The sequence below is a fragment of the Zootoca vivipara genome, chromosome 3 (assembly GCF_963506605.1).
Source record: "Zootoca vivipara chromosome 3, rZooViv1.1, whole genome shotgun sequence".
Taxonomy (NCBI): Eukaryota; Metazoa; Chordata; class Lepidosauria; order Squamata; family Lacertidae; genus Zootoca; species Zootoca vivipara.
This window is the reverse complement of record NC_083278.1, coordinates 120,083,006-120,104,122: the sequence shown is the minus strand read 5'-3', so window position 1 is coordinate 120,104,122 and position 21,117 is coordinate 120,083,006. Positions and strand designations below refer to the sequence as shown.

Sequence of the window (21,117 nt, the reverse complement as noted above, 5' to 3'; positions counted from 1 at the left end):
GGGACAAGGTTTGGTTATCCTCGGAAGGTCTTCCCACCAGGGGGCGATGCAAGAAGTTAGCACCCAGGAGGCTGGGCCCCTTCACGGTCACGCAACAGGTCAACCCGGTAGCCTTCAGGCTAGCACTGCCGGAGGACATGAGAGTGCACCCAGTGTTTCATAGATCGCTGCTGTCGCCGTACAGGGAAAGTACCAGGTTCAGGGACAGCGATCAGCCTCCAGAGGGAGGGGGGGAGACGGGAGACGCCCGACAGCTCAATGAGGCAACTGAGATTTTAGACTCAAGGAGAGGGGTGAGAGGACTGGAGTACCTGATAGCATGGGAGGACACTCCGCCGTCCCACAATGAGTGGATACCGGCCACAGAAGTACCTGAGGAATTTTTAGTGGAAGAGTTCCACGCCCTGTTCCCCCACAGGCCCAAGCCCTGGCACATGGAAAGGGAGGGAGAGGGGGAGGGGCAGGAGGAAGGGATAGCAGGCAGCAGCTCTCCATGGAGATGGGAAGCGGAATTTGAGGACACGGAAGAAGAGGTGTGGGTTTCACCGAGGTCAACGACGTCAGAGGCAGGAGAGGACTGGCAGAACATTTTTACTCCCACCAGCTCTGACGCCACTGACTTCTTGGGATTCCCGTCTTCTCAGGGGGAAGGAGAAAGATCGCAGGATTGGGGGGAAATTTTTACACCCACAGGCTCGGATGCCACAGACTTCTTGGGGTTTCACTCGTCCCCAGCAAGCGGAGAGCCACTAGGAAGGGGGGGAGAGGAGCCTGGGAGGGGGATGGATGTGAGGGACGAGGGATACAGGGAAGTCCCTCCCATCTTAAGTTCCAGCCCATCCCCAAGCGCGGGAGAGAGTAAGGAGAGCTCTGCCTCCAGCGGAGAGTCAGGAAGTGGTGTCCGAGGCTCAGGCAAGGTTGTGGAGCCCAGGCCGCAGGTGGGACAGGAAGTAGGACGCACAGGGGGGAGGCCAATTCCCCCAACTCCCGAATTGCGACGCAAACGTAGGGGGAAGAGGTTGGGTCTGCCAAAGCTGTGGTGCTGGAAGAAAACGCGCCAATCGCCATTCGGGAGTTCAGACACCTCACCTTAAGGATGCATTTTTACTGCTCTGAACACTGTAAATAATCAGCACTTAATAAAAACCTTAAAAGACCATGCTGGAGTCGTTACTCTAGAGTAGCCATACCAGGCCCTCTGACATTACCTTATGCTAATCCTGTTTACCTCCTGTTTACCTGTATGCTAATGCCCCTTGCCCCTTCCCCTTTTCTGACTTTTACCCTGTCACAAGTGATGTATGTATGATGCTTTCGATGTGCATTATGGGATGGTGGTGGGAACTTTTAAAAGTTCTTGCAGCCCTGTTCACGGTGTTCAGTCTGGCATTGAACCTGCTGCGCAGTAATAAACCTTGCTGTTTGCTCCGGATCGTGGCTGGACTCCTTCCTTTTATACTCCGCAACGACCACAGGCCCTTGCCTGATGAGCTGGGTGGCTGAGCATTCTCGCACCCAAATTTTTGCCCTAACACTACAAATCTATGGTGTGTATGGAGAATGTCCAAGCATTGAACCGGAGACTGTGAAACTGAAACTCACAAGTATTTTCACAGCAAGAATTTTGTGTTGTTCGCCAAAGGCTCCTGAGGCTGTTTCAAGAGGAAACACTTGAGGAAATTAAACGGTAAGAAAAGCCTTCTGGATCAGACCAATGGCTCATCCAGGGCTCTCACATGGGCCAAATTTCAAATCACTCCCTGGGTGTAAAGCTGACACCAGCAGAAGAGCTACTTTGCTTCTGGGTCCCAGATGCGAATTATGCTCCTTGCCTCGGGCTGCTGCATCCAGCCTAACAGATCTTGCCTGCTGCCACCATCAGTGCAGAAGTTTTTGCACAACTCCAATCTTAGGGCCACACACACCACCTGGGAGGCTGCTCTAGCATCAAGCGGGGAGCAGGTGCCCCTTGCTTGTACGTGATTCGTGGCACCCTCCAAAACTCTTTGGCAAGCTGAAGGGAGCAGCAAAGATGAAGAGTGAGTCCCCTGCAATGCAAGAGTCCCAGGAAGGACCTACTCAGTCCCAGAAGGAAAATTAGCCATATTTCTTTATGAATGAATACCGTGTATCTGTATTTCTAAATGAAACCCCCTTTTTGCGACCCTGGCCAAGGGCTCTCAGGGATGCAGGGAACAGCCATAATCCTTTAAGCGAGAGGTCAGGTAGCCAGGGTGGTGCTCCTCTGCATATCCATAATCCATTCAGGTACCATCTCCTGCCATTCCCAACCCTCCGAAGCCAGAGGCAATACTCACACCTGGACCCATTGTTTTTCCCCGCCAGGTACTCAAGGATCCCCTCCCAGATACTTACTGGTACTTGCTTATCAATGTCCTGGGACATCGTGCATTGTTACCTTATGCTAATCCTGTTTACCTCCTGTTTACCTGTATGCTAATGCCCCTTGCACCTTCCCCTTTTCTGACGTTTTACCCTGTCACAAGTGATGTATGTATGATGCTTTCGATGTGCATTATGGGATGGTGGTGGGAACTTTTAAAAGTTCTTGCAGCCCTGTTCACGGTGTTCAGTCTGGCATTGAACCTGCTGCGCAGTAATAAACCTTGCTGTTTGCTCCGGATCGTGGCTGGACTCCTTCCTTTTATACTCCGCAACGACCACAGGCCCTTGCCTGATGAGCTGGATGGCTGAGGATTCTCGCACCCAGAATTTTGCCCTAACACTTAATTTCAGCAATTGTGGCTGGGGATGTCAACACGGGTGCCCTGGCTCCAGCTTGACTCTTACTGGGGGGCAACGGACAAACCCCATCCATGAGGCCTTTTGGGGGTTTGGGGGGGGCAGCAGCTGCAGCGAGGCTTCTGTGATAATCCCAAAATATCAAAGCGGCCTTGGCAGAGAAGGGGGGAGCCCAGGGACACCCAGAGGTGCTGCGGGCGCCTCCTCTTCTGGGACTCTCTGGCCAGCAGCCCCCAGGCAGAGAGAGCAATGCCACAGCCCCTGAGCCCTGGGGGGTTTCGGTTCCGCCACAAGGACCATTCCTCTCCGTGTTCCAGTTCCAGACTTTATTACAAACTTGTGGCACAAGCCAAAGGGTTTCTGTCCAGCCGCAGGCCAGGAGGAGCAGAGGGAAGAGAGGCCTCTAGGAGACCTTCGCCTTCCGCCTCTGGGTGACCCACAGAAGGAGGGAGAGGGCAATGGTGACGGCTCCCAAGGTCCCAAAGAACAGCAGGTAGGGAAAGGTGCCCTGGAAAAGAAAGGTCAGTTAGGAAAACTGCTCTCCTCTTGGGTCAGCCCCCCAAAGCCCCGAGCCAGAGTCTGCCGGGTGCCTCTGGGGAAGGAAGGCTGGGAGGGCGAAGCAGCTTTGACTCTTGGCTGCTGCCTTCTTGCAGAATAACGAGAATCATCAATTTGTTGAGTTGGAAGGGTCCCTGAGGGTCATCCAGTGCAACCCCCTACAATGCAGGAATCTTTTTGCCCATCGTGGGGCTCGAACCTGCGGCCCTGAGCCGCCAACACAGCTGCAGGGCTGGGGCAAGGCTCCCGCAGTTGGGCCGGGGGCGGGGGGGCGGGGAGGCAGCAGCGGCCCTACATTCCTGGCCTCCACTGTCTCCCAGCCCTCGGGCTTTCCTGGGGCACAAAAAAAGATGCTCTGCTCCAGTTCAGTATCACAACACCCCCCCCCGACACCTTCTTTGCACCCCTGCTCTCAAACACAAAGCCCCCCCCCCGCCCTCTGAAGCCAGCCCACCTGGCGCAGGCACTTGTAGCCGTAGTGTGGGCTGATGCAGAGGCACTGGGGCAAGCCGGGCCCATCCGGGACACACGAGGAGTCCTTTGGGCACAGGTGGCCTGTAGGAGGAAGAGGACAAAGGAGGGTGAATAATAGAATCCTAGAGTTGGAAGAGACCACAAGGGCCATCCAGTCCAACCCCCTGCCAAGCAGGAAACACCATCAAAGCATTCTTGACAGATGGCTGTCAAGCTGTCAAGCCTCTGCTTAAAGACCTCCAAAGAAGGAGACTCCACCACACTCCTTGGCAGCAAATCCCACTGCCAAACAGCTCTTACTGTCAGGAAGTTCTTTCTAATGTTTAGGTGGAATCTTCTTTCTTGTAGTTTGAATCCATTGCTCCGTGTCCGCTTCTCTGGAGCAGCAGAAAACAACCTTTCTCCCTCCTCCATATGACATCCTTTCATATATTTGAACATGGCTATCATATCACCCCTTAACCTTCTCTTCTCCAGGCTAAACATACCCAGCTCCCTAAGCCGTTCCTCATAAGGCATCGTTTCCAGGCCTTTGACCATTTTGGTTGCCCTCCTCTGGACACGTTCCAGCTTGTCAGTATCTTTCTTGACTTTCCCCCGATCCTGCACTTCCCAGGCCTCCCTTCACAGCAGGTGAAGAATCTTTCAGCAGTGTCTGCGGGATCAGGCCAGTGGCCCGACTAGTGCAGCATCTCATTCTACAAATATCCCAAAGAACCTTGGAATCCAGATAGACTGCCTCTGGACCTGGAGGTTCTAGAAGAACACAAGAAAAGCCTGCTGGATCAGGCTAGTGGCAAATCTAGTCTAGCGCCCTGTTCTTACAGTGGCCGACCACTTGCCTGTTATGGGAAACTTGCAAGCAGGATTTGATCAGACTACCAGGGCCAGGCCATGATGTCTCGGTGGCGGGGGCAATGAGACCACCCCCAGGGAGCTCCCCAGGTCCTTGCAGGCCTCCCCTCTGTTTCAGCGAGGTCTGAGCAGAACGTCCCACACGAGGCCACAGGGTCTTGTGCAGGAGAACCTCCTGGCAGACGGTGCTCCGTGAGCCACGGGCATCTGCCCTCCCCTCCTGCAGCCCTTGGCACTAACGCAAGAGAGCTTCAGCAGCGGTCCTTTCTAGGGCTGTGCCTCGAACGAGACACATGGTTGCCGTGAGCAAGTGGGCCAGGGGGCACCAGGGATTCTGGGATGCCCCTGGACTCTGAACTGTGTTGCTGCCCTCCCCTGAGCTGGCCTGAGCTGAAGACCGGACAGACACAGCACCATGCCCAGATCCCAGGGTGGGTCCCTCTCGGCCCACAGGGCAATTTTGGAACCCCTGGATGGTTCAGAACCCCACCCCACCCCACCCCACCTCCTGTTCCTGCACCTCAGGCCACATCTCTAAGAATGCACAATCATGTACAGTGGAACCTCGGTTTACGAACACAAATGGTTCCAGAAGTCTGTTCATAAACCGAAGTGTTCGTAAACCGAAGTGAACTTTCCCATTGAAAGTAATGGGAAGTTGATTAATCCGTTCTAGACGAGGAAAAACACCCCCTAGAACGGATTAACCGCTTTGCTCCGATGCCTTTGCGGAGGCCGGGGACCGCTTTCGCACAGCCCAGTCGCGGAAACGCTCCCCGGCCTCCGCAAAGGCATCGGAGCGAAGCCCAGCCTCCCCGAAGGTATCCGACGCTCCGATGCCTTTGGGGAGGCCGGGCCTTCGCTGCGGGCCTCCAGGAGGCATCGGAGCGAAGGCCTGGCCTCCCCGAAGGCATCGGACGCTCAGTAGACCTCCGGCACCTCGGTTTACTAACTTCCGGGTTAGGATAGTTCGTAAACCGAAAGTTCGTAAACCGAGGTGTTCGTAAACCGAGGTACCACTGTACAGTGGTTCCTCGCTTAACGAATGCCCTGCTTAACGAAATTTCCGCTTAACAAAATGACAAAAAGACAAATGCGTCTTACGAAAAATTCGTCTAGCGAATCACGGTTTCCCATAGGAATGCATTGAAATTCAATTAATGCGTTCCTGTGGGCAAAAAAAAATTTCAATGCATTCCTATGGGATTCGCTAGACGAATTTTTCGCTATAAGAAAAGACCCGTGGAACGAATTAATTTCGTCTAGCGAGGCACCACTGTATTGTCAACCACGAAGAAGGGAGAGGAGAGACCTGGCAAGGAAGACCCAGTACCAGCAGCACTCAAAGGCACATTGTGTGGCCTTCACGCTCTCCCGGTGCAAAAGGGGTGTTGGAGGAGGAGGGTGTCCCTTGGGTCCACCTCTGTGCTCAGCAAGGCTCCAGTTCCTACACACAGCGCCATCCTGCAGCTCTTTCACTGCAGCGGATAGAGGAAGTACTTTAATGGCTTCCCAAAGCGATGCCTCCTGGGCCCTCCAGCTGCCCTGACACCCCCATTCCACACGAGGTTGCTCCTCCAGCACCCACACAGGCCAGCCCCCGCCCAGCCCCTCCATACCGAGCCCCCCTGAGCTGTTGCAGGGGTTCCTCTGGCCATGGCAGACCCGGCTCCTCCCTCGGAGGGTGACGTTCTCCCAGCCTTCGTTGCCTCCAGGGCAGTCCAGCGTCGGGGGCAGAACTCTGCGGATCAAGGGGGGGATTTTGAATCTCACCAAGTCCAGAACTGGTTTTTGCCCAACTGTCCCAACAGCAGGACCCAGGGGCCGTATCCCAGGGGCCTGCCCTGCAGCCAGGGGCCACGGGAGCCACAAAAAGCTTCCCGGCCACCACTCAGCTGCTATCTCCCGGGAGGCAGCAGCACCTTGTGATGCCATCGCCCTCGGCCACGGTTGACCCAGCCCAGGAGCAGCAAAAGCCCCCCGCCCAGCTCTCCCCCCCCACTCACAGAGTCTGCAGCTGGGTGAAGCCCCGGAAGGCGTCTTCAGGGAGAGGCTCCAAGGGGTTGTCAGTCAGGTCGCTGCATTGAGAAGGAGGAAGCAGAGTCAGGCCCTGCGCTCCGGCACAGAAACCCAGGAAAGGGCCTGATGCAGAGTCAGGCCCACTGGCAGCGGCTCTCCGGGGCAATGGTTCTCGTACTTTTTTTCTCTGGCCCACGGAATAAACATTTGCTTTGGCTGCACCAACTTTTAAATTCTTAAGAAATACATTGGGAAACGACAAGATTAGCTGCGGGCGGAGCTAGTCAGAGCTTGGAGTGCAGCGACTGAGGAAGGAGCAGAAGGGCTGCTGCCTCTTGGATTTGGGTGACTGTCCAGGCTTGTGTGGGTGTTTGTTTCTGGCTGTGACCTTGTTTGTTTCTGGCTGTGACCTTTCACCTAGAAGTGTGAGTCAGGAAGTTCAGGTGATTAGCTGTGGGCGGAGCTAGTCAGAGCTTGGAGTGCAGCGACTGAGGAAGGAGCAGAAGGGCTGCTGCCTCTTGGATTTGGGTGACTGTTCAGGCTTGTGTGGGTGTTTGTTTCTGGCTGTGACCTTGTTTGTTTCTGGCTGTGACCTTTCACCTAGAAGTGTGAGTCAGGAAGTTCAGGTGATTAGCTGTGGGCGGAGCTAGTCAGAGCTTGGAGTGCAGCGACTGAGGAAGGAGCAGAAGGTGAGCTGAGCTTGGGAGACACTCTGTAGGTTTTGTGGCTTTGTCTTTTGGGGCTGTGTGTGAGTAAGTTTGTGTGCTTATCTGTTTTCTTACTTGTTTGTGTGCTTGTGCTGGTTTTCTAGGGCTGCTGCCTCTTGGATTTGGGTGACTGTTCAGGCTTGTGTGGGTGTTTGTTTCTGGCTGTGACCTTGTTTGTTTCTGGCTGTGACCTTTCACCTAGAAGTGTGAGTCAGGAAGTTCAGGTGATTAGCTGCGGGCGGAGCTAGTCAGAGCTTGGAGTGCAGCGACTGAGGAAGGAGCAGAAGGGCTGCTGCCTCTTGGATTTGGGTGACTGTTCAGGCTTGTGTGGGTGTTTGTTTCTGGCTGTGACCTTGTTTGTTTCTGGCTGTGACCTTTCACCTAGAAGTGTGAGTCAGGAAGTTCAGGTGATTAGCTGTGGGCGGAGCTAGTCAGAGCTTGGAGTGCAGCGACTGAGGAAGGAGCAGAAGGGCTGCTGCCTCTTGGATTTGGGTGACTGTTCAGGCATGTGTGGGTGTTTGTTTCTGGCTGTGACCTTGTTTGTTTCTGGCTGTGACCTTTCACCTAGAAGTGTGAGTCAGGAAGTTCAGGTGATTAGCTGCGGGCGGAGCTAGTCAGAGCTTGGAGTGCAGCGACTGAGGAAGGAGCAGAAGGGCTGCTGCCTCTTGGATTTGGGTGACTGTTCAGGCTTGTGTGGGTGTTTGTTTCTGGCTGTGACCTTGTTTGTTTCTGGCTGTGACCTTTCACCTAGAAGTGTGAGTCAGGAAGTTCAGGTGATTAGCTGTGGGCGGAGCTAGTCAGAGCTTGGAGTGCAGCGACTGAGGAAGGAGCAGAAGGTGAGCTGAGCTTGGGAGACACTCTGTAGGTTTTGTGGCTTTGTCTTTTGGGGCTGTGTGTGAGTAAGTTTGTGTGCTTATCTGTTTTCTTACTTGTTTGTGTGCTTGTGCTGGTTTTCTAGGGCTGCTGCCTCTTGGATTTGGGTGACTGTTCAGGCTTGTGTGGGTGTTTGTTTCTGGCTGTGACCTTGTTTGTTTCTGGCTGTGACCTTTCACCTAGAAGTGTGAGTCAGGAAGTTCAGGTGATTAGCTGCGGGCGGAGCTAGTCAGAGCTTGGAGTGCAGCGACTGAGGAAGGAGCAGAAGGGCTGCTGCCTCTTGGATTTGGGTGACTGTTCAGGCTTGTGTGGGTGTTTGTTTCTGGCTGTGACCTTGTTTGTTTCTGGCTGTGACCTTTCACCTAGAAGTGTGAGTCAGGAAGTTCAGGTGATTAGCTGTGGGCGGAGCTAGTCAGAGCTTGGAGTGCAGCGACTGAGGAAGGAGCAGAAGGTGAGCTGAGCTTGGGAGACACTCTGTAGGTTTTGTGGCTTTGTCTTTTGGGGCTGTGTGTGAGTAAGTTTGTGTGCTTATCTGTTTTCTTACTTGTTTGTGTGCTTGTGCTGGTTTTCTAGGGCTGCTGCCTCTTGGATTTGGGTGACTGTTCAGGCTTGTGTGGGTGTTTGTTTCTGGCTGTGACCTTGTTTGTTTCTGGCTGTGACCTTTCACCTAGAAGTGTGAGTCAGGAAGTTCAGGTGATTAGCTGCGGGCGGAGCTAGTCAGAGCTTGGAGTGCAGCGACTGAGGAAGGAGCAGAAGGGCTGCTGCCTCTTGGATTTGGGTGACTGTTCAGGCTTGTGTGGGTGTTTGTTTCTGGCTGTGACCTTGTTTGTTTCTGGCTGTGACCTTTCACCTAGAAGTGTGAGTCAGGAAGTTCAGGTGATTAGCTGTGGGCGGAGCTAGTCAGAGCTTGGAGTGCAGCGACTGAGGAAGGAGCAGAAGGTGAGCTGAGCTTGGGAGACACTCTGTAGGTTTTGTGGCTTTGTCTTTTGGGGCTGTGTGTGAGTAAGTTTGTGTGCTTATCTGTTTTCTTACTTGTTTGTGTGCTTGTGCTGGTTTTCTAGGGCTGCTGCCTCTTGGATTTGGGTGACTGTTCAGGCTTGTGTGGGTGTTTGTTTCTGGCTGTGACCTTGTTTGTTTCTGGCTGTGACCTTTCACCTAGAAGTGTGAGTCAGGAAGTTCAGGTGATTAGCTGCGGGCGGAGCTAGTCAGAGCTTGGAGTGCAGCGGCGCGCGCCTAGCGGCGCGCGCATTTTGACCCATCTTTTTGATCTAGGGCAGCAAGTCTTACACGTTTGTTAGGGGGGACCTAGGCCTCTTCCTCTTTCCCCCTTGACTTCAAGGTTTTCAAGATGGAGGTGGAGGGAACAACCGTTGTCACCTGCAATTCCTGTGCAATGTTTGTTTTCTTGCCAAAGGATGTGGGTAGCTACACGTGCAACAATTGCAAGTTGGTTGCCCTACTAGAAAACAAGGTTGCCCTTCTGGAAGAGAAGGTGCAGCAGCTTCAGGGGCGTGTATCTACGCTCCAGAGAATTAAGGAGCTGGAGCTTTTCTTGGATGCAGCAGAGCACACTGTCTGCACCAAGGAGGAGACAGGGGATCTCCCTGAGGAGGAGGTCAGTTCCCCAACACAGCAGCCAGATGTATGGAGGAACGTGACTCATAGAAGTAGAAGGCCCAGGGATCGCTCTGAGTGCTTAGAATTACACAACCGTTTTGAAGTGCTCATGGAAGACGAGGAACAGACTCCACCTGAGGATCTCTCCCTCATCACAGTTGATGAGGAATATGAAGACGAGCAGCAAAGTCAGTCCTCCGGGAATATGCAGGTAACCTTGGAAGGGACAGCACATGGAAGAATCCCAACCAAGCCTATGAAGAGGCGTGTAGTGGTGATTGGGGATTCCCTACTGAGGGGTACAGAAGCAGTGATCTGTGGGCCTGACAAGATGTCTCGAGAGGTGTGCTGTCTACCTGGGGCCAAGATCAAAGATGTAACAGAACGGCTGCAAGGAATCATAAAACCCACCGACAAATACCCCTTCCTTTTGGTGCATGTGGGAACCAATGACACTGCAAGCCATAGCTTACAGAAGATCAAAAATGATTATGAGGCTCTGGGCAGGAAGTTGAAGCAATTAGATGCACAAATTGTCATCTCTTCTGTCCTCCCAGTTGAACGACATGGCCCAGGGAGAGAGGGAAAAATAGGGGAAGTGAACAACTGGCTTCGCAAATGGTGCAAACAGGAACGGTTTGGATTCCTAGATCACGGTCTGCAGTTTCTTGAAGATGGACTTCTGGCAAGTGATGGACTGCACCTCACAAAAGTTGGGAGGAATGTTTTTGCCACAAAACTCAAAAACCTCATCAGGAGGGCTTTAAACTGACTTATGTGGGGGAGGGAGACAGTTGTCCTGAAGGTAGGAGTCTATCAAATGCTGAAGATGATCATCCAAATGTCAAGGACCAAATGGAGCAAGCAGCATGCAGACCTAGTGGTGGGACGAAAATATCCTTAAATAAGAGACATGGGGGAATGATCAACGGTCTTCAATGTCTGTATACTAATGCACAGAGCATGGGAAATAAACAAGATGAACTTGAGCTCTTGGTACAGCAAACTAAATATGACATAATAGGCATCACTGAAACCTGGTGGGATGAGTCTCATGACTGGAATGTAGTAATAGAGGGATACAATCTATTTAAGAGAAATAGACCAAACAGGAAAGGAGGAGGAGTAGCTTTATATGTTAGGGATATGTATACCTGTGAAGAGATCCAGGATTTAAAACTTCAAAGCCAAATTGAGAGTATCTGGGTCAAAATTAAGGGAGAGAAAAACAACAGTGATCTCATTGTGGGAGTTTACTATAGATCCCCAAGCCAAACTGAGGACACAGATGATGCCTTCCTGGAACAGATGGCCAAGCATTCCAAAGGAAGTGAGATAGTAGTAATGGGGGATTTCAACTATCCTGATATTTGTTGGATGTCAAACTCAGCCAAGAGCATAAGGTCGAACAGATTCCTCACTGGCCTTGCAGACAACTTCATTGTCCAGAAAGTGGGAGAAGCAACAAGAGGATCAGCCATTTTAGATCTGGTCCTAACCAATAGTGATGACTTGGTTAGTGGGGTAGAAGTGGCAGGATCATTAGGTGGGAGTGACCATGCTCTTCTGGAGTTTATTATCCAGCGGAAAGGAGCAACCAAGCATACTAAGGTCCAAATTCTAGACTTTAAGAAAGCCGACTTCAGAAAACTTAGGGAAACGCTGGGTGAAATCCCATGGACAGTAATACTAAAAGGGAAGGGAGTTCATGATGGTTGGGAGTTTGTTAAAAGGGAGATATTAAAAGCACAACTTCAGGCAATACCAATGAGACGGAAACATGGAAGGTGCCTAAAGAAGCCAGGCTGGCTATCTAAAGAACTTTTGACTGAGTTAAGATTTAAAAGGGATATGTACAAAAAATGGAAAAGGGGGGAAATCTCCAGAGAGGAATTCAAACATATAGCCAGCACGTGTAGAGACAAAGTCAGAAAAGCTAAAGCACAGAATGAACTCAGGCTCGCTAGAGAGGTTAAAAGCAACAAAAAGGGCTTTTATGGGTATGTCCGTAGCAAAAGGAAAAACAAGGAAACAGTGGGGTCACTCAGAGGAGAAGATGGTGAAATGCAAACAGGGGACAGAGAAAGGGCAGAACTCCTCAATGCCTTCTTTGCCTCAGTCTTCTCCAAGAAAGAAAACAACGCCCAACCTGAAGAATATGGAGCAGATGATTCAGCAGGGGAAACACAGCCCAGAATAAGTAAGGAGGTAGTACAAGAATACTTGGCTAGTTTAGATGTATTCAAGTCTCCAGGGCCAGATGAACTACATCCAAGAGTATTAAAAGAACTGGCAGAGGTGATTTCAGAACCACTGGCATTAATCTTTGAAAATTCCTGGAGAACAGGCGAAGTTCCAGCAGACTGGAGGAGGGCAAATGTTGTCCCTATTTTCAAAAAGGGGAAAAGAGAGGACCCAAACAATTACCGCCCAGTCAGCCTGACATCAATACCAGGAAAGATTCTAGAGCAGATCATTAAGCAAACAGTCTGTGTGCACCTAGAAAGAAACTCTGTGATCACTAAAAGTCAGCACGGGTTCCTGAAAAATAAGTCATGTCAGACTAATCTGATCTCATTTTTTGACAGAATTACAAGCCTGGTAGATGAAGGGAACGCTGTGGATGTAGCCTATCTTGATTTCAGCAAGGCCTTTGACAAGGTGCCCCATGATATTCTTGTAAAGAAGGTGGTAAAATGTGGGCTAGACAATGCTACCATTCAGTGGATTTGTAACTGGCTTACTGACCGAACCCAAAGGGTGCTCATCAATGGCTCCTCCTCATCCTGGAGAGTAGTGACTAGTGGGGTGCCACAGGGTTCTGTCTTGGGCCCAGTCTTGTTCAACATCTTTATCAATGACTTGGATGATGGGCTTGAGGGCATCCTGAGCAAGTTTGCAGATGACACCAAATTGGGAGGGGTGGCTAACACCCCAGAGGACAGGATCACACTTCAGAATGACCTTAACAGATTAGACAACTGGGCCAAAGCAAACAAGATGAATTTTAACAAGGAGAAATGTAAAGTACTACACTTGGGCAAAAAAAATGAAAGGCACAAATACAGGATGGGAGACACCTGGCTTGAGAGCAGTACATGTGAAAAGGATCTAGGAGTCTTGGTAGACCACAAACTTGACATGAGTCAGCAGTGTGATGCAGCAGCTAAAAAAGCCAATGCAATTCTGGGCTGCATCAATAGGAGTATAGCATCTAGATCAAGGGAAGTAATAGTACCACTGTATTCTGCTCTGGTCAGACCTCACCTGGAGTACTGTGTCCAGTTCTGGGCACCACAGTTCAAGAAGGATACTGATAAGCTGGAACGTGTCCAGAAGAGGGCAACCAAAATGGTCAAAGGCCTGGAAACGATGCCTTATGAGGAACGGCTTAGGGAGCTGGGTATGTTTAGCCTGGAGAAGAGAAGGTTAAGGGGTGATATGATAACCATGTTCAAATATATAAAAGGATGTCATATAGAGGAGGGAGAAAGGTTGTTTTCTGCTGCTCCAGAGAAGCGGACACGGAGCAATGGATTCAAACTTCAAGAAAGAAGATTCCACCTAAACATTAGGAAGAACTTCATGACAGTAAGAGCTGTTCGGCAGTGGAATTTGCTGCCAAGGAGTGTGGTGGAGTCTCCTTCTTTGGAGGTCTTTAAGCAGAGGCTTGACAGCCATCTGTCAGGAATGCTTTGATGGTGTTTCCTGCTTGGCAGGGGGTTGGACTGGATGGCCCTTGTGGTCTCTTCCAACTCTATGATTCTATGATTCTATGATTCTATGATAAGAGAGAGCCACGGCTCCAGGGTTTGGGGCAGGAAAGCTTTGACCAGCCCTACTTGCATCTGCACTCCCCGGAGGTTGACCCTGAGGCCTTCCTTCTGCAGGCAAGGCACCTGCTCTGCCACAGGGCTGGGGCCCCTTTGCCTCCTGCCAAGGTCTGCTAACCATTTTTGGTGTGGCACAGCACACGGGCGTCATTGCCCCCTCCGGGACTGGGCTACCCAAACCTAAGGGCAAGTGGATCATGTTGAGGCCTTACTTCTAGCCTGAAGTGGAGCCCGGCTGAAGAACCCAGAAGAGGGAGCTTGGATACAAACCTCAGGCACCCTTCCTCATTCTTCCCTGTACAATGGGGCACCAAGACTGTGACTCAACCCTATTCCAGGCCAGTCCAATCCCAAGCAAAGCCCAGAACTCTCTCACTCCATCTCCCTCTGAGAAGGCGGGGGGGACGGACGGACGGGACAGGCGACTTCAGGTTAGGACCCACCAGCTGAATTCATCCCACCAATGCAGCCTGAACCAAGAGAGCTCGGGATGACAGAGAGTTCCACCGTGAGAACAGGAAGCAGGGCGGGATGGGCCCCTTTGGCCTGATCCAGCAGCCAGGCTCCTCTAAGGTTCTTATGGACTCACATGACCAAAGCAGTGCTGGCCTCCTGGAAGCTGGAACACAGCTGCTGCAGCGAGCAGTTCCCCAGATCCAGCCTAGAGGACAAGGAGAGAGAAGCGGTGTCATATGGAGGAGGGAGAAAGGTTGTTTTCTGCTGCTCCAGAGAAGCGGACACGGAGCAATGGATTCAAACTTCAAGAAAGAAGATTCCACCTCAACATTAGGAAGAACTTCCTGACAGTAAGAGCTGTTCGGCAGTGGAATTTGCTGCCAAGGAGTGTGGTGGAGTCTCCTTCTTTGGAGGTCTTTAAGCAGAGGCTTTGGAGGTCTTTAAGCAGAGGGAATTAAGATTGCCGGAAGAAATATCAACAACCTCAGATATGCAGATGACACAACCTTGATGGCAGAAAGTGAGGAGGAATTAAAGAACCTTTTAATGAGGGTGAAAGAGGAGAGCGCAAAATATGGTCTGAAGCTCAACATCAAAAAAACCAAGATCATGGCCACTGGTCCCATCACCTCCTGGCAAATAGAAGGGGAAGAAATGGAGGCAGTGAGAGATTTTACTTTCTTGGGCTCCTTGATCACTGCAGATGGTGACAGCAGTCACGAAATTAAAAGACGCCTGCTTCTTGGGAGAAAAGCAATGACAAACCTAGACAGCATCTTAAAAAGCAGAGACATCACCTTGCCGACAAAGGTCCGTATAGTTAAAGCTATGGTTTTCCCAGTAGTGATGTGTGGAAGTGAGAGCTGGACCATAAAGAAGGCTGATCGCCGAAGAATTGATGCTTTTGAATTATGGTGCTGGAGGAGACTCTTGAGAGTCCCATGGACTGTAAGAAGATCAAACCTATCCATTCTGAAGGAAATCAGCCCTGAGTGCTCCCTGGAAGGACAGATCGTGAAGCTGAGGCTCCAATACTTTGGCCACCTCATGAGAAGAGAAGACTCCCTGGAAAAGACCCTGATGTTGGGAAAGATGGAGGGCACAAGGAGAAGGGGACGACAGAGGACAAGATGGTTGGACAGTGTTCTCGAAGCTACGAACATGAGTTTGACCAAACTACGGGAGGCAGTGCAAGACAGGAGTGCCTGGCGTGCTATGGTCCATGGGGTCACGAAGAGTCGGACACGACTAAACGACGACGAAGCAGAGGCTTGACAGGCATATGTCAAGAATGCTTTGATGGTGTTTCCTGCTTGGCAGGGGGTTGGACTGGATGGCCCTTGTGGTCTCTTCCAACTCTACGATTCTAAGCAACAGCAGCAGTTAGCAGGAGTCCCCAGTCCCTGCCCTCCAGCAGTTTTGGAGGGGGCATTCTTTAATGTTGGGGGTGGAGGGTTAGTTTCTCACAGCAGCAATCATATGGGGCTCACCCTAAACCTCAGCTGCAGAGCCTCACACTTCCATTGGGCCTTTGGAACAGCCGCCAACTAGGCAGCATCAGGTCACAGTCTGTTCCAGGCCTCCAAGCATAGAATTGTAGAGTTGGAAGGGACCCCGAGGGTCATCCAGTCCAACCAACTGCAATGCAGGGGCCCTCCAGATGTTCATCAGCCCCAGCATGATGCAGCCACGTTGGCAGGGGCTGATGGGGGTTCTAGTCCCACAAATCTGGACCGTATCAGCAGTGCCGGATTACCAAATAGCCAGAGTAGACAGCGGTCTATGGGCCCCATGACAACAGATCAAAATAATATTGATTTCATCCTGAAATAATTTTTAATTTGGAAGAGAAACTCCCATTCAGAAGCCTACATCAGGCATGTCCAACAGGTAGATAGTGATCTACTGGTAGATCACTGGACGTCTGCGGTAGATCCCTGGTAGATCATTGGCTCCCCCCAAAGAAGCTGAACAACTGTGGCTCCCCTTAAAAAAGCTCAACATTTTACCTCCTCCTTGAAAAAACTCAACAACTTTGACCTGAACCCCCCCCCCCAAATGGGCCTTTCTCCTTCCTAAAAAAAAAGCTCAACAATTTTGACCGGAACCCCCAAAAAAGGGGGTAGATCACTGCCAGTTTTTAACTCTGTGAGTAGATCGCAGTCTCTTGGGAGTTGGCCACCCCTGGCCTACATCATTGCAAGAAGCCTCCCGAGATTTTGACTGCCTTAGGGCCCCCACAGGATTAATCCGGCCAGGGATGGATGCAGGTTGGGGGCCACCTGAGAGCATCATTCTGCGGAACATCCAAGTCCAAATGGTGATGTGGGATGAACATTTTCCTCCCCCCACCCCAGACAAGATAGCCAATTGTCAAGCAAGGGATGATGGGAGTTGTAGTCCAGCAACATCTGAGAAGCACATCACCTGCTACGCTTGCCACTGAATGACAATGCATTCACATCGGGCGACTGGAGCAGCTATCCTGTTGCCAGAATCTAAGGTCAGAGTGACAGGTAACATTTTTCAGGTGACTATCCCTCGAGAGCACACATGACAGGCAGTGGTGCTGCGAGTGTGACTTGGGAGACCAGAGTTCAAATCCCCACCTAGCCGCGAAGCTCAATGGATGAACCTTGGACCTGTCTCTCAGCCTAACCCTACCTCACAGGGTTGTTGTGAGAATAAAATGGGGAGGGGAGAACCATGCAGACCGCCTTGAGCTCCTTGGAGGAAAAGTTGGGATAAAAGAAGAAGAGGAGGAGGAGGAGTTTGGATTTGATATCCCGCTTTATCACTACCCTAAGGGGTCTCAAAGCGGCTAACATTCTCCTTTCCCTTCCTCTCCCACAACAAACACTCTGTGAGGTGAGTGGGGCTGAGAGACTTCAGAGAAGTGTGACCAGTCCAAGGTCACCCAGCAGCTGCATGTGGACGAGCGGAGACTCTGTTATAAGAATTTTGAGGTCATAAAATAATTGTTCATAAAACATGTACATGAATGTACAGGCACATGTCTGAAGCAGCACAGGAAGACAGGCCTGACTGACACCATTTTGACTCTCTCTGACCAGGTGTTCCTCTGCAAGGAAGAAGGGGGGTGGGGGGGAACCTTCTCATTGTGTCAGGAATTAAAGTGATAATCCCTGGCATCCTGATACCTGAGTGCCAGACAAAAGGGTGTGATTAACTTGGCTGGGAAACAGGGAAATGTAATTACAGGTAGGTAGCCGTGTTGGTCTGAGTCGAAGCAAAATAAAAAAAATTCCTTCAGTAGCACCTTAAAGACCAACTAAGTTTATATTTTGGTATGAGCTTTCGTGTGCATGCACACTTCTTCAGGGAAATGTAAATATCTCTCTTTTTTGTTGATTAGGTTTTGGGGGCAGGGGGCAGGGTCCAGGATGCTCAGATTACTGCCACCAGACCTCCCCTTTCATGATGTACCTATGATGAATCTAGGGAGGGGGGTCTTGGGCTACACCCCTTCTGTGACGTATGGGTGATGCTTCTGGGGGGTGGGTGGGACACCTTTGTTTGGGGTTCCTTCCTTGTTCTCCTGCGTGAGGGGAAGGACCCTGTTGCAACAGCGAAAATAAAGGCTTTGCTTCCCAAACTTCTCTGGTTGGCCTCTGTTATATTCTCCAACCGATGGAGAACCCAATAAGGGAATAAGGGCAGATTTTTGCCTACATCATCAACTCGAACCAGGTTCCCCAGATTACACAGCATAAAAGCACAAGATACATAGGATCATAGATCCCAGAAAAATAGAGTTGGAAGGGACTCCCAGAGTCATCTAGTCCAAATTCCTGCAAGGTAGGTGTTATAAGAATTTTGAGGTCATATATATATATATATATAATAATAATTGTTCATAAAACATGTACATGAATGTACAGAAACATGTCTGAAGCAGCACAGGAAAACAGGCCTGACTGACACCATTTTGACTCTCTCTGACCAGGTGTTCCTCTGCAAGGAAGAAGTGGGGTGGGGGGAACCTTCTCATTGTCTCAGGAATTAAAGTGATAACCCTGGCATCCTGATACCTGAGTGCCAGACAAAAGGGTGTGATTAACTTGGCTGGGAAACAGGGAAATGTAAATATCTCTTTTTTGTTGATTAGGTTTTGGGGGCAGGGTCCAGGATGCTCAGATTACTGCCACCAGACCTCCCCTTTCATGATGTACCTATGATGAATCTAGGGAGAGGGGTCTTGGGCTACACCCCTTCTGTGACATATGGATGATGCTTCTGGGGGGTGGGCTGAAACCAATTTCAAATTTCTTTTTAAGGGCAAGACACCTTTGTTTGGGGTTCCTTCCTTGTTCTCCTGCGTGAGAGGAAGGACCCTGTTGCAACAGCGAAATAAAAGTGCCTTGCTTCGTACGTCCTGGTTTGGTCTGTTATTTGGTGGGCAGGAGACGCTTAAATTCGTCTGTTTGCCTGGATCCTTGGGCTCTCCCTGGGTCAGGATCCATTTCTCTGGGTTCATAGGAACCAGCTTAAATTTTACATCAGTAGGAATCTCAAGTAAAGCATCCAGGACCCGTGGCCATCCGATATAAAATAACACATTAACAGAAAACAACGCCCCTCCCGGCATGGTGACATCCGTGTTGATGACAGAGGTCAGCGTCTTCATCCCTCCCTCCCTTAAAAGCTGAATAATGTCCGGGAAGCTGAATAATGTCCTTTTCCTTTGGCTGCAGCCCCCAGGCCGCTCCCTCCCGGGCCGGACTCACCCCACGACGGCGGAGGCCTCGCTCCCCGGCGCCCCTCCCGAGCAGCAGCAGCGGCCCCGTAGGCGGGCGCCCGGCCGGGAGGCGCATTGGGCGGCCACCGCGGAGCCGTTCCGCACGGTCCCCGGGCAGCAGCCGCCGCTGCACACCTCCGGCAGCCCCGCTCCGGCGGCCAGGCAGAAGCCAAGGAAGGGCAGGACGATCAGAGGACCCGGGAAGCGGCCGCTGGGCGCAGCCATGTTGCGGCACGTGACCCCGCCCCGGGAGGGATCACGTGAAGGACAGAGGCCCCGCCCCTAGATCACGCCGAAGGCATATGCGCAGCCTCCCTTGGCCTGGGTAAGGAACGTGCGAAGGGGCGGCTCTGTGCTGGCTTAACATCGGGGCAGGAGGAGAGTCGCGCTGCTGGATCGGGGCAGCCCAGGCCAGCCTCGTGTTCTCACGGGGGCCAAAAGTCCCTAAGAAACTCGGAATGCAGATAGACTGCCTCTGCACCTGGAAGCTCCACTAGGGCATAAGAAAAGAGCCTTCAGCTGGATCAGGCCAAAGGGGGACCATCTTAGTCCAGCGTCCTGCTCTCTGTTTCCTGCAAGCAAGATCCGAGCACAAGAGCAACTCCTCCCGCCCCCGGGGGTTCTAGCAGTTCAGGAGCATTGGTCTCTCTGACTGTGGAGGCAGAGAGTGGCTGGGGAAACCCAGCCAGATGGGCGGGGTAAAATAATAAATTATTATTATTATTATTATTATTAAGCAGAGCCATCCTGGTTAGCAGCCACTGACAGCCCTCTCCACCTTCACGATCCTCATTTAAAGTCATCCAGGTGGGTGGCCCTCGCTGCCTCTTGTGAGAGGGAGTTCCACAGTTTAACTGCGCTGCCTCAAGAAGGCTTTGCTTTCATCCCTCGCCCCTCATCCCACTCTGGATTCTGCCCCACAGATTTTTTTGCCCCCCATGTGCATCCCTCCTTCTTCCCTCCGAAGCGCCTCTTGCAACCTGGCAGGGGTGGCGGGTCTTGTGCTGGCTAAACATACCCAGCTCCCTAAGCCGTTCCTCATAAGGCATTGTTTCCAGGCCTTTGACCATTTTGGTTGCCCTCTTCTGGACACGTTCCAGCTTGTCAGTATCCTTCCTGAACTGTGGTGCCCAGAACTGGACACAGTACTCCAGGTGAGGTCTGACCAGAGCAGAATACAGTGGTACTATTACTTCCCTTGATCTAGATGCTATACTCCTATTGATGCAGCCCAGAATTGCATTGGCTTTTTTAGCTGCTGCATCACACTGCTGACTCATGTCAAGTCTGTGGTCTACCAAGACTCCTAGATCCTTTTCACATGTACTGCTCTCAAGCCAGGTGTCTCCCATCCTGTATTTTTTTGCCCAAGTGTAGTACTTTACATTTCTCCTTGTTAGAATTCATCTTGTTTGCTTTGGCCCAGTTGTCTAATCTGTTAAGGTCATTTTGAAGTGTGATCCTGTCCTCTGGGGTATTAGCCACCCTTCCCCGTTTGGTGTCATTGCAAACTTGCTCAGGATGCCCTCAAGCCCATCATCCAAGTCATTGATAAAGATGTTGAATAAGACTGGGCCCAAGACAGAACCCTGTGGCACCCCACTAGTCACTACTCTCCAGGATGAGGAGGAGCCATTGATGAGCACCCTTTGGGTTCGGTCAGTAAGCCAGCTACAAATCCACTGAATTGTAGCATTGTCTAGCCCACATTTTACCAGCTTCTTTACAAGAATATCATGGGGCACCTTGTCAAAGGCCTTGCTGAAATCAAGATAGGCTACATCCACAGCGTTCCCTTCATCTACCAGGCTTGTAATTCTGTCAAAAAAATGAGATCAGATTAGTCTGACATGACTTATTTTTCAGAATCCCATGCTGACTTTTAGTGATCACAGAGTTTCTTTCTAGGTGCTCACAGACCGTTTGCTTAATGATCTGCTGTAGAATCTTTCCTGGTATTGATGTCAGGCTGACTGGGCGGTAATTGTTTGGGTCCTCTCTTTTCCCCTTTTTGAATGGGGATGAGATACTGAGGTTCCGCCTATGGGGGGCGTGTCACCACCTGCCACTTCTTCATGGCTCTCCTCTCCAGCAGGCATCTCTATCACTATAACCCTTCATAGTACTAGTTACAGGTAGGTAGCCATGTTGGTCTGACACAGTCAAAATAAAAATAAAAAATCCTTCCAGTAGCACCTTAGAG

General features: G+C 51.2%; 2 protein-coding genes across 3 annotated transcripts in view; one reads left to right on the top strand and one right to left on the bottom strand.

Moving 5' to 3' along the window:
• Positions 1-3,074: 3,074 nt before the first annotated feature.
• On the bottom strand, positions 3,075-19,192 carry ATRAID (all-trans retinoic acid induced differentiation factor). 2 transcript variants are annotated; one of them, XM_060273240.1, is made up of 6 exons: positions 18,904-19,190; positions 14,289-14,360; positions 6,657-6,728; positions 6,270-6,391; positions 3,776-3,876; positions 3,075-3,271 (listed from the first exon to the last, which is right to left on the bottom strand). In XM_060273240.1, the coding sequence occupies exons 1-6, from the start codon at positions 19,137-19,139 to the stop codon at positions 3,167-3,169; spliced, it is 708 nt and encodes a 235-aa protein (XP_060129223.1). In that variant the 5' UTR covers positions 19,140-19,190; the 3' UTR covers positions 3,075-3,166. The 2 variants fall into 2 exon arrangements, with proteins under 2 accessions (XP_060129223.1, XP_060129224.1); XM_060273241.1 differs by lacking the exon at positions 14,289-14,360 and having other exon boundaries at positions 18,904-19,192.
• LOC132591937 (uncharacterized) overlaps positions 7,885-21,117 on the top strand; it is a 125,231-nt gene continuing 111,998 nt past the window's right edge. Inside the window, exon 1 of the mRNA XM_060273239.1 lies at positions 7,885-11,412. Coding sequence (XP_060129222.1) covers positions 9,598-10,638 — 1,041 coding nt within the window. The 5' untranslated portion in view covers positions 7,885-9,597 and the 3' untranslated portion in view covers positions 10,639-11,412. The remainder of the gene's footprint in view (positions 11,413-21,117) is intronic.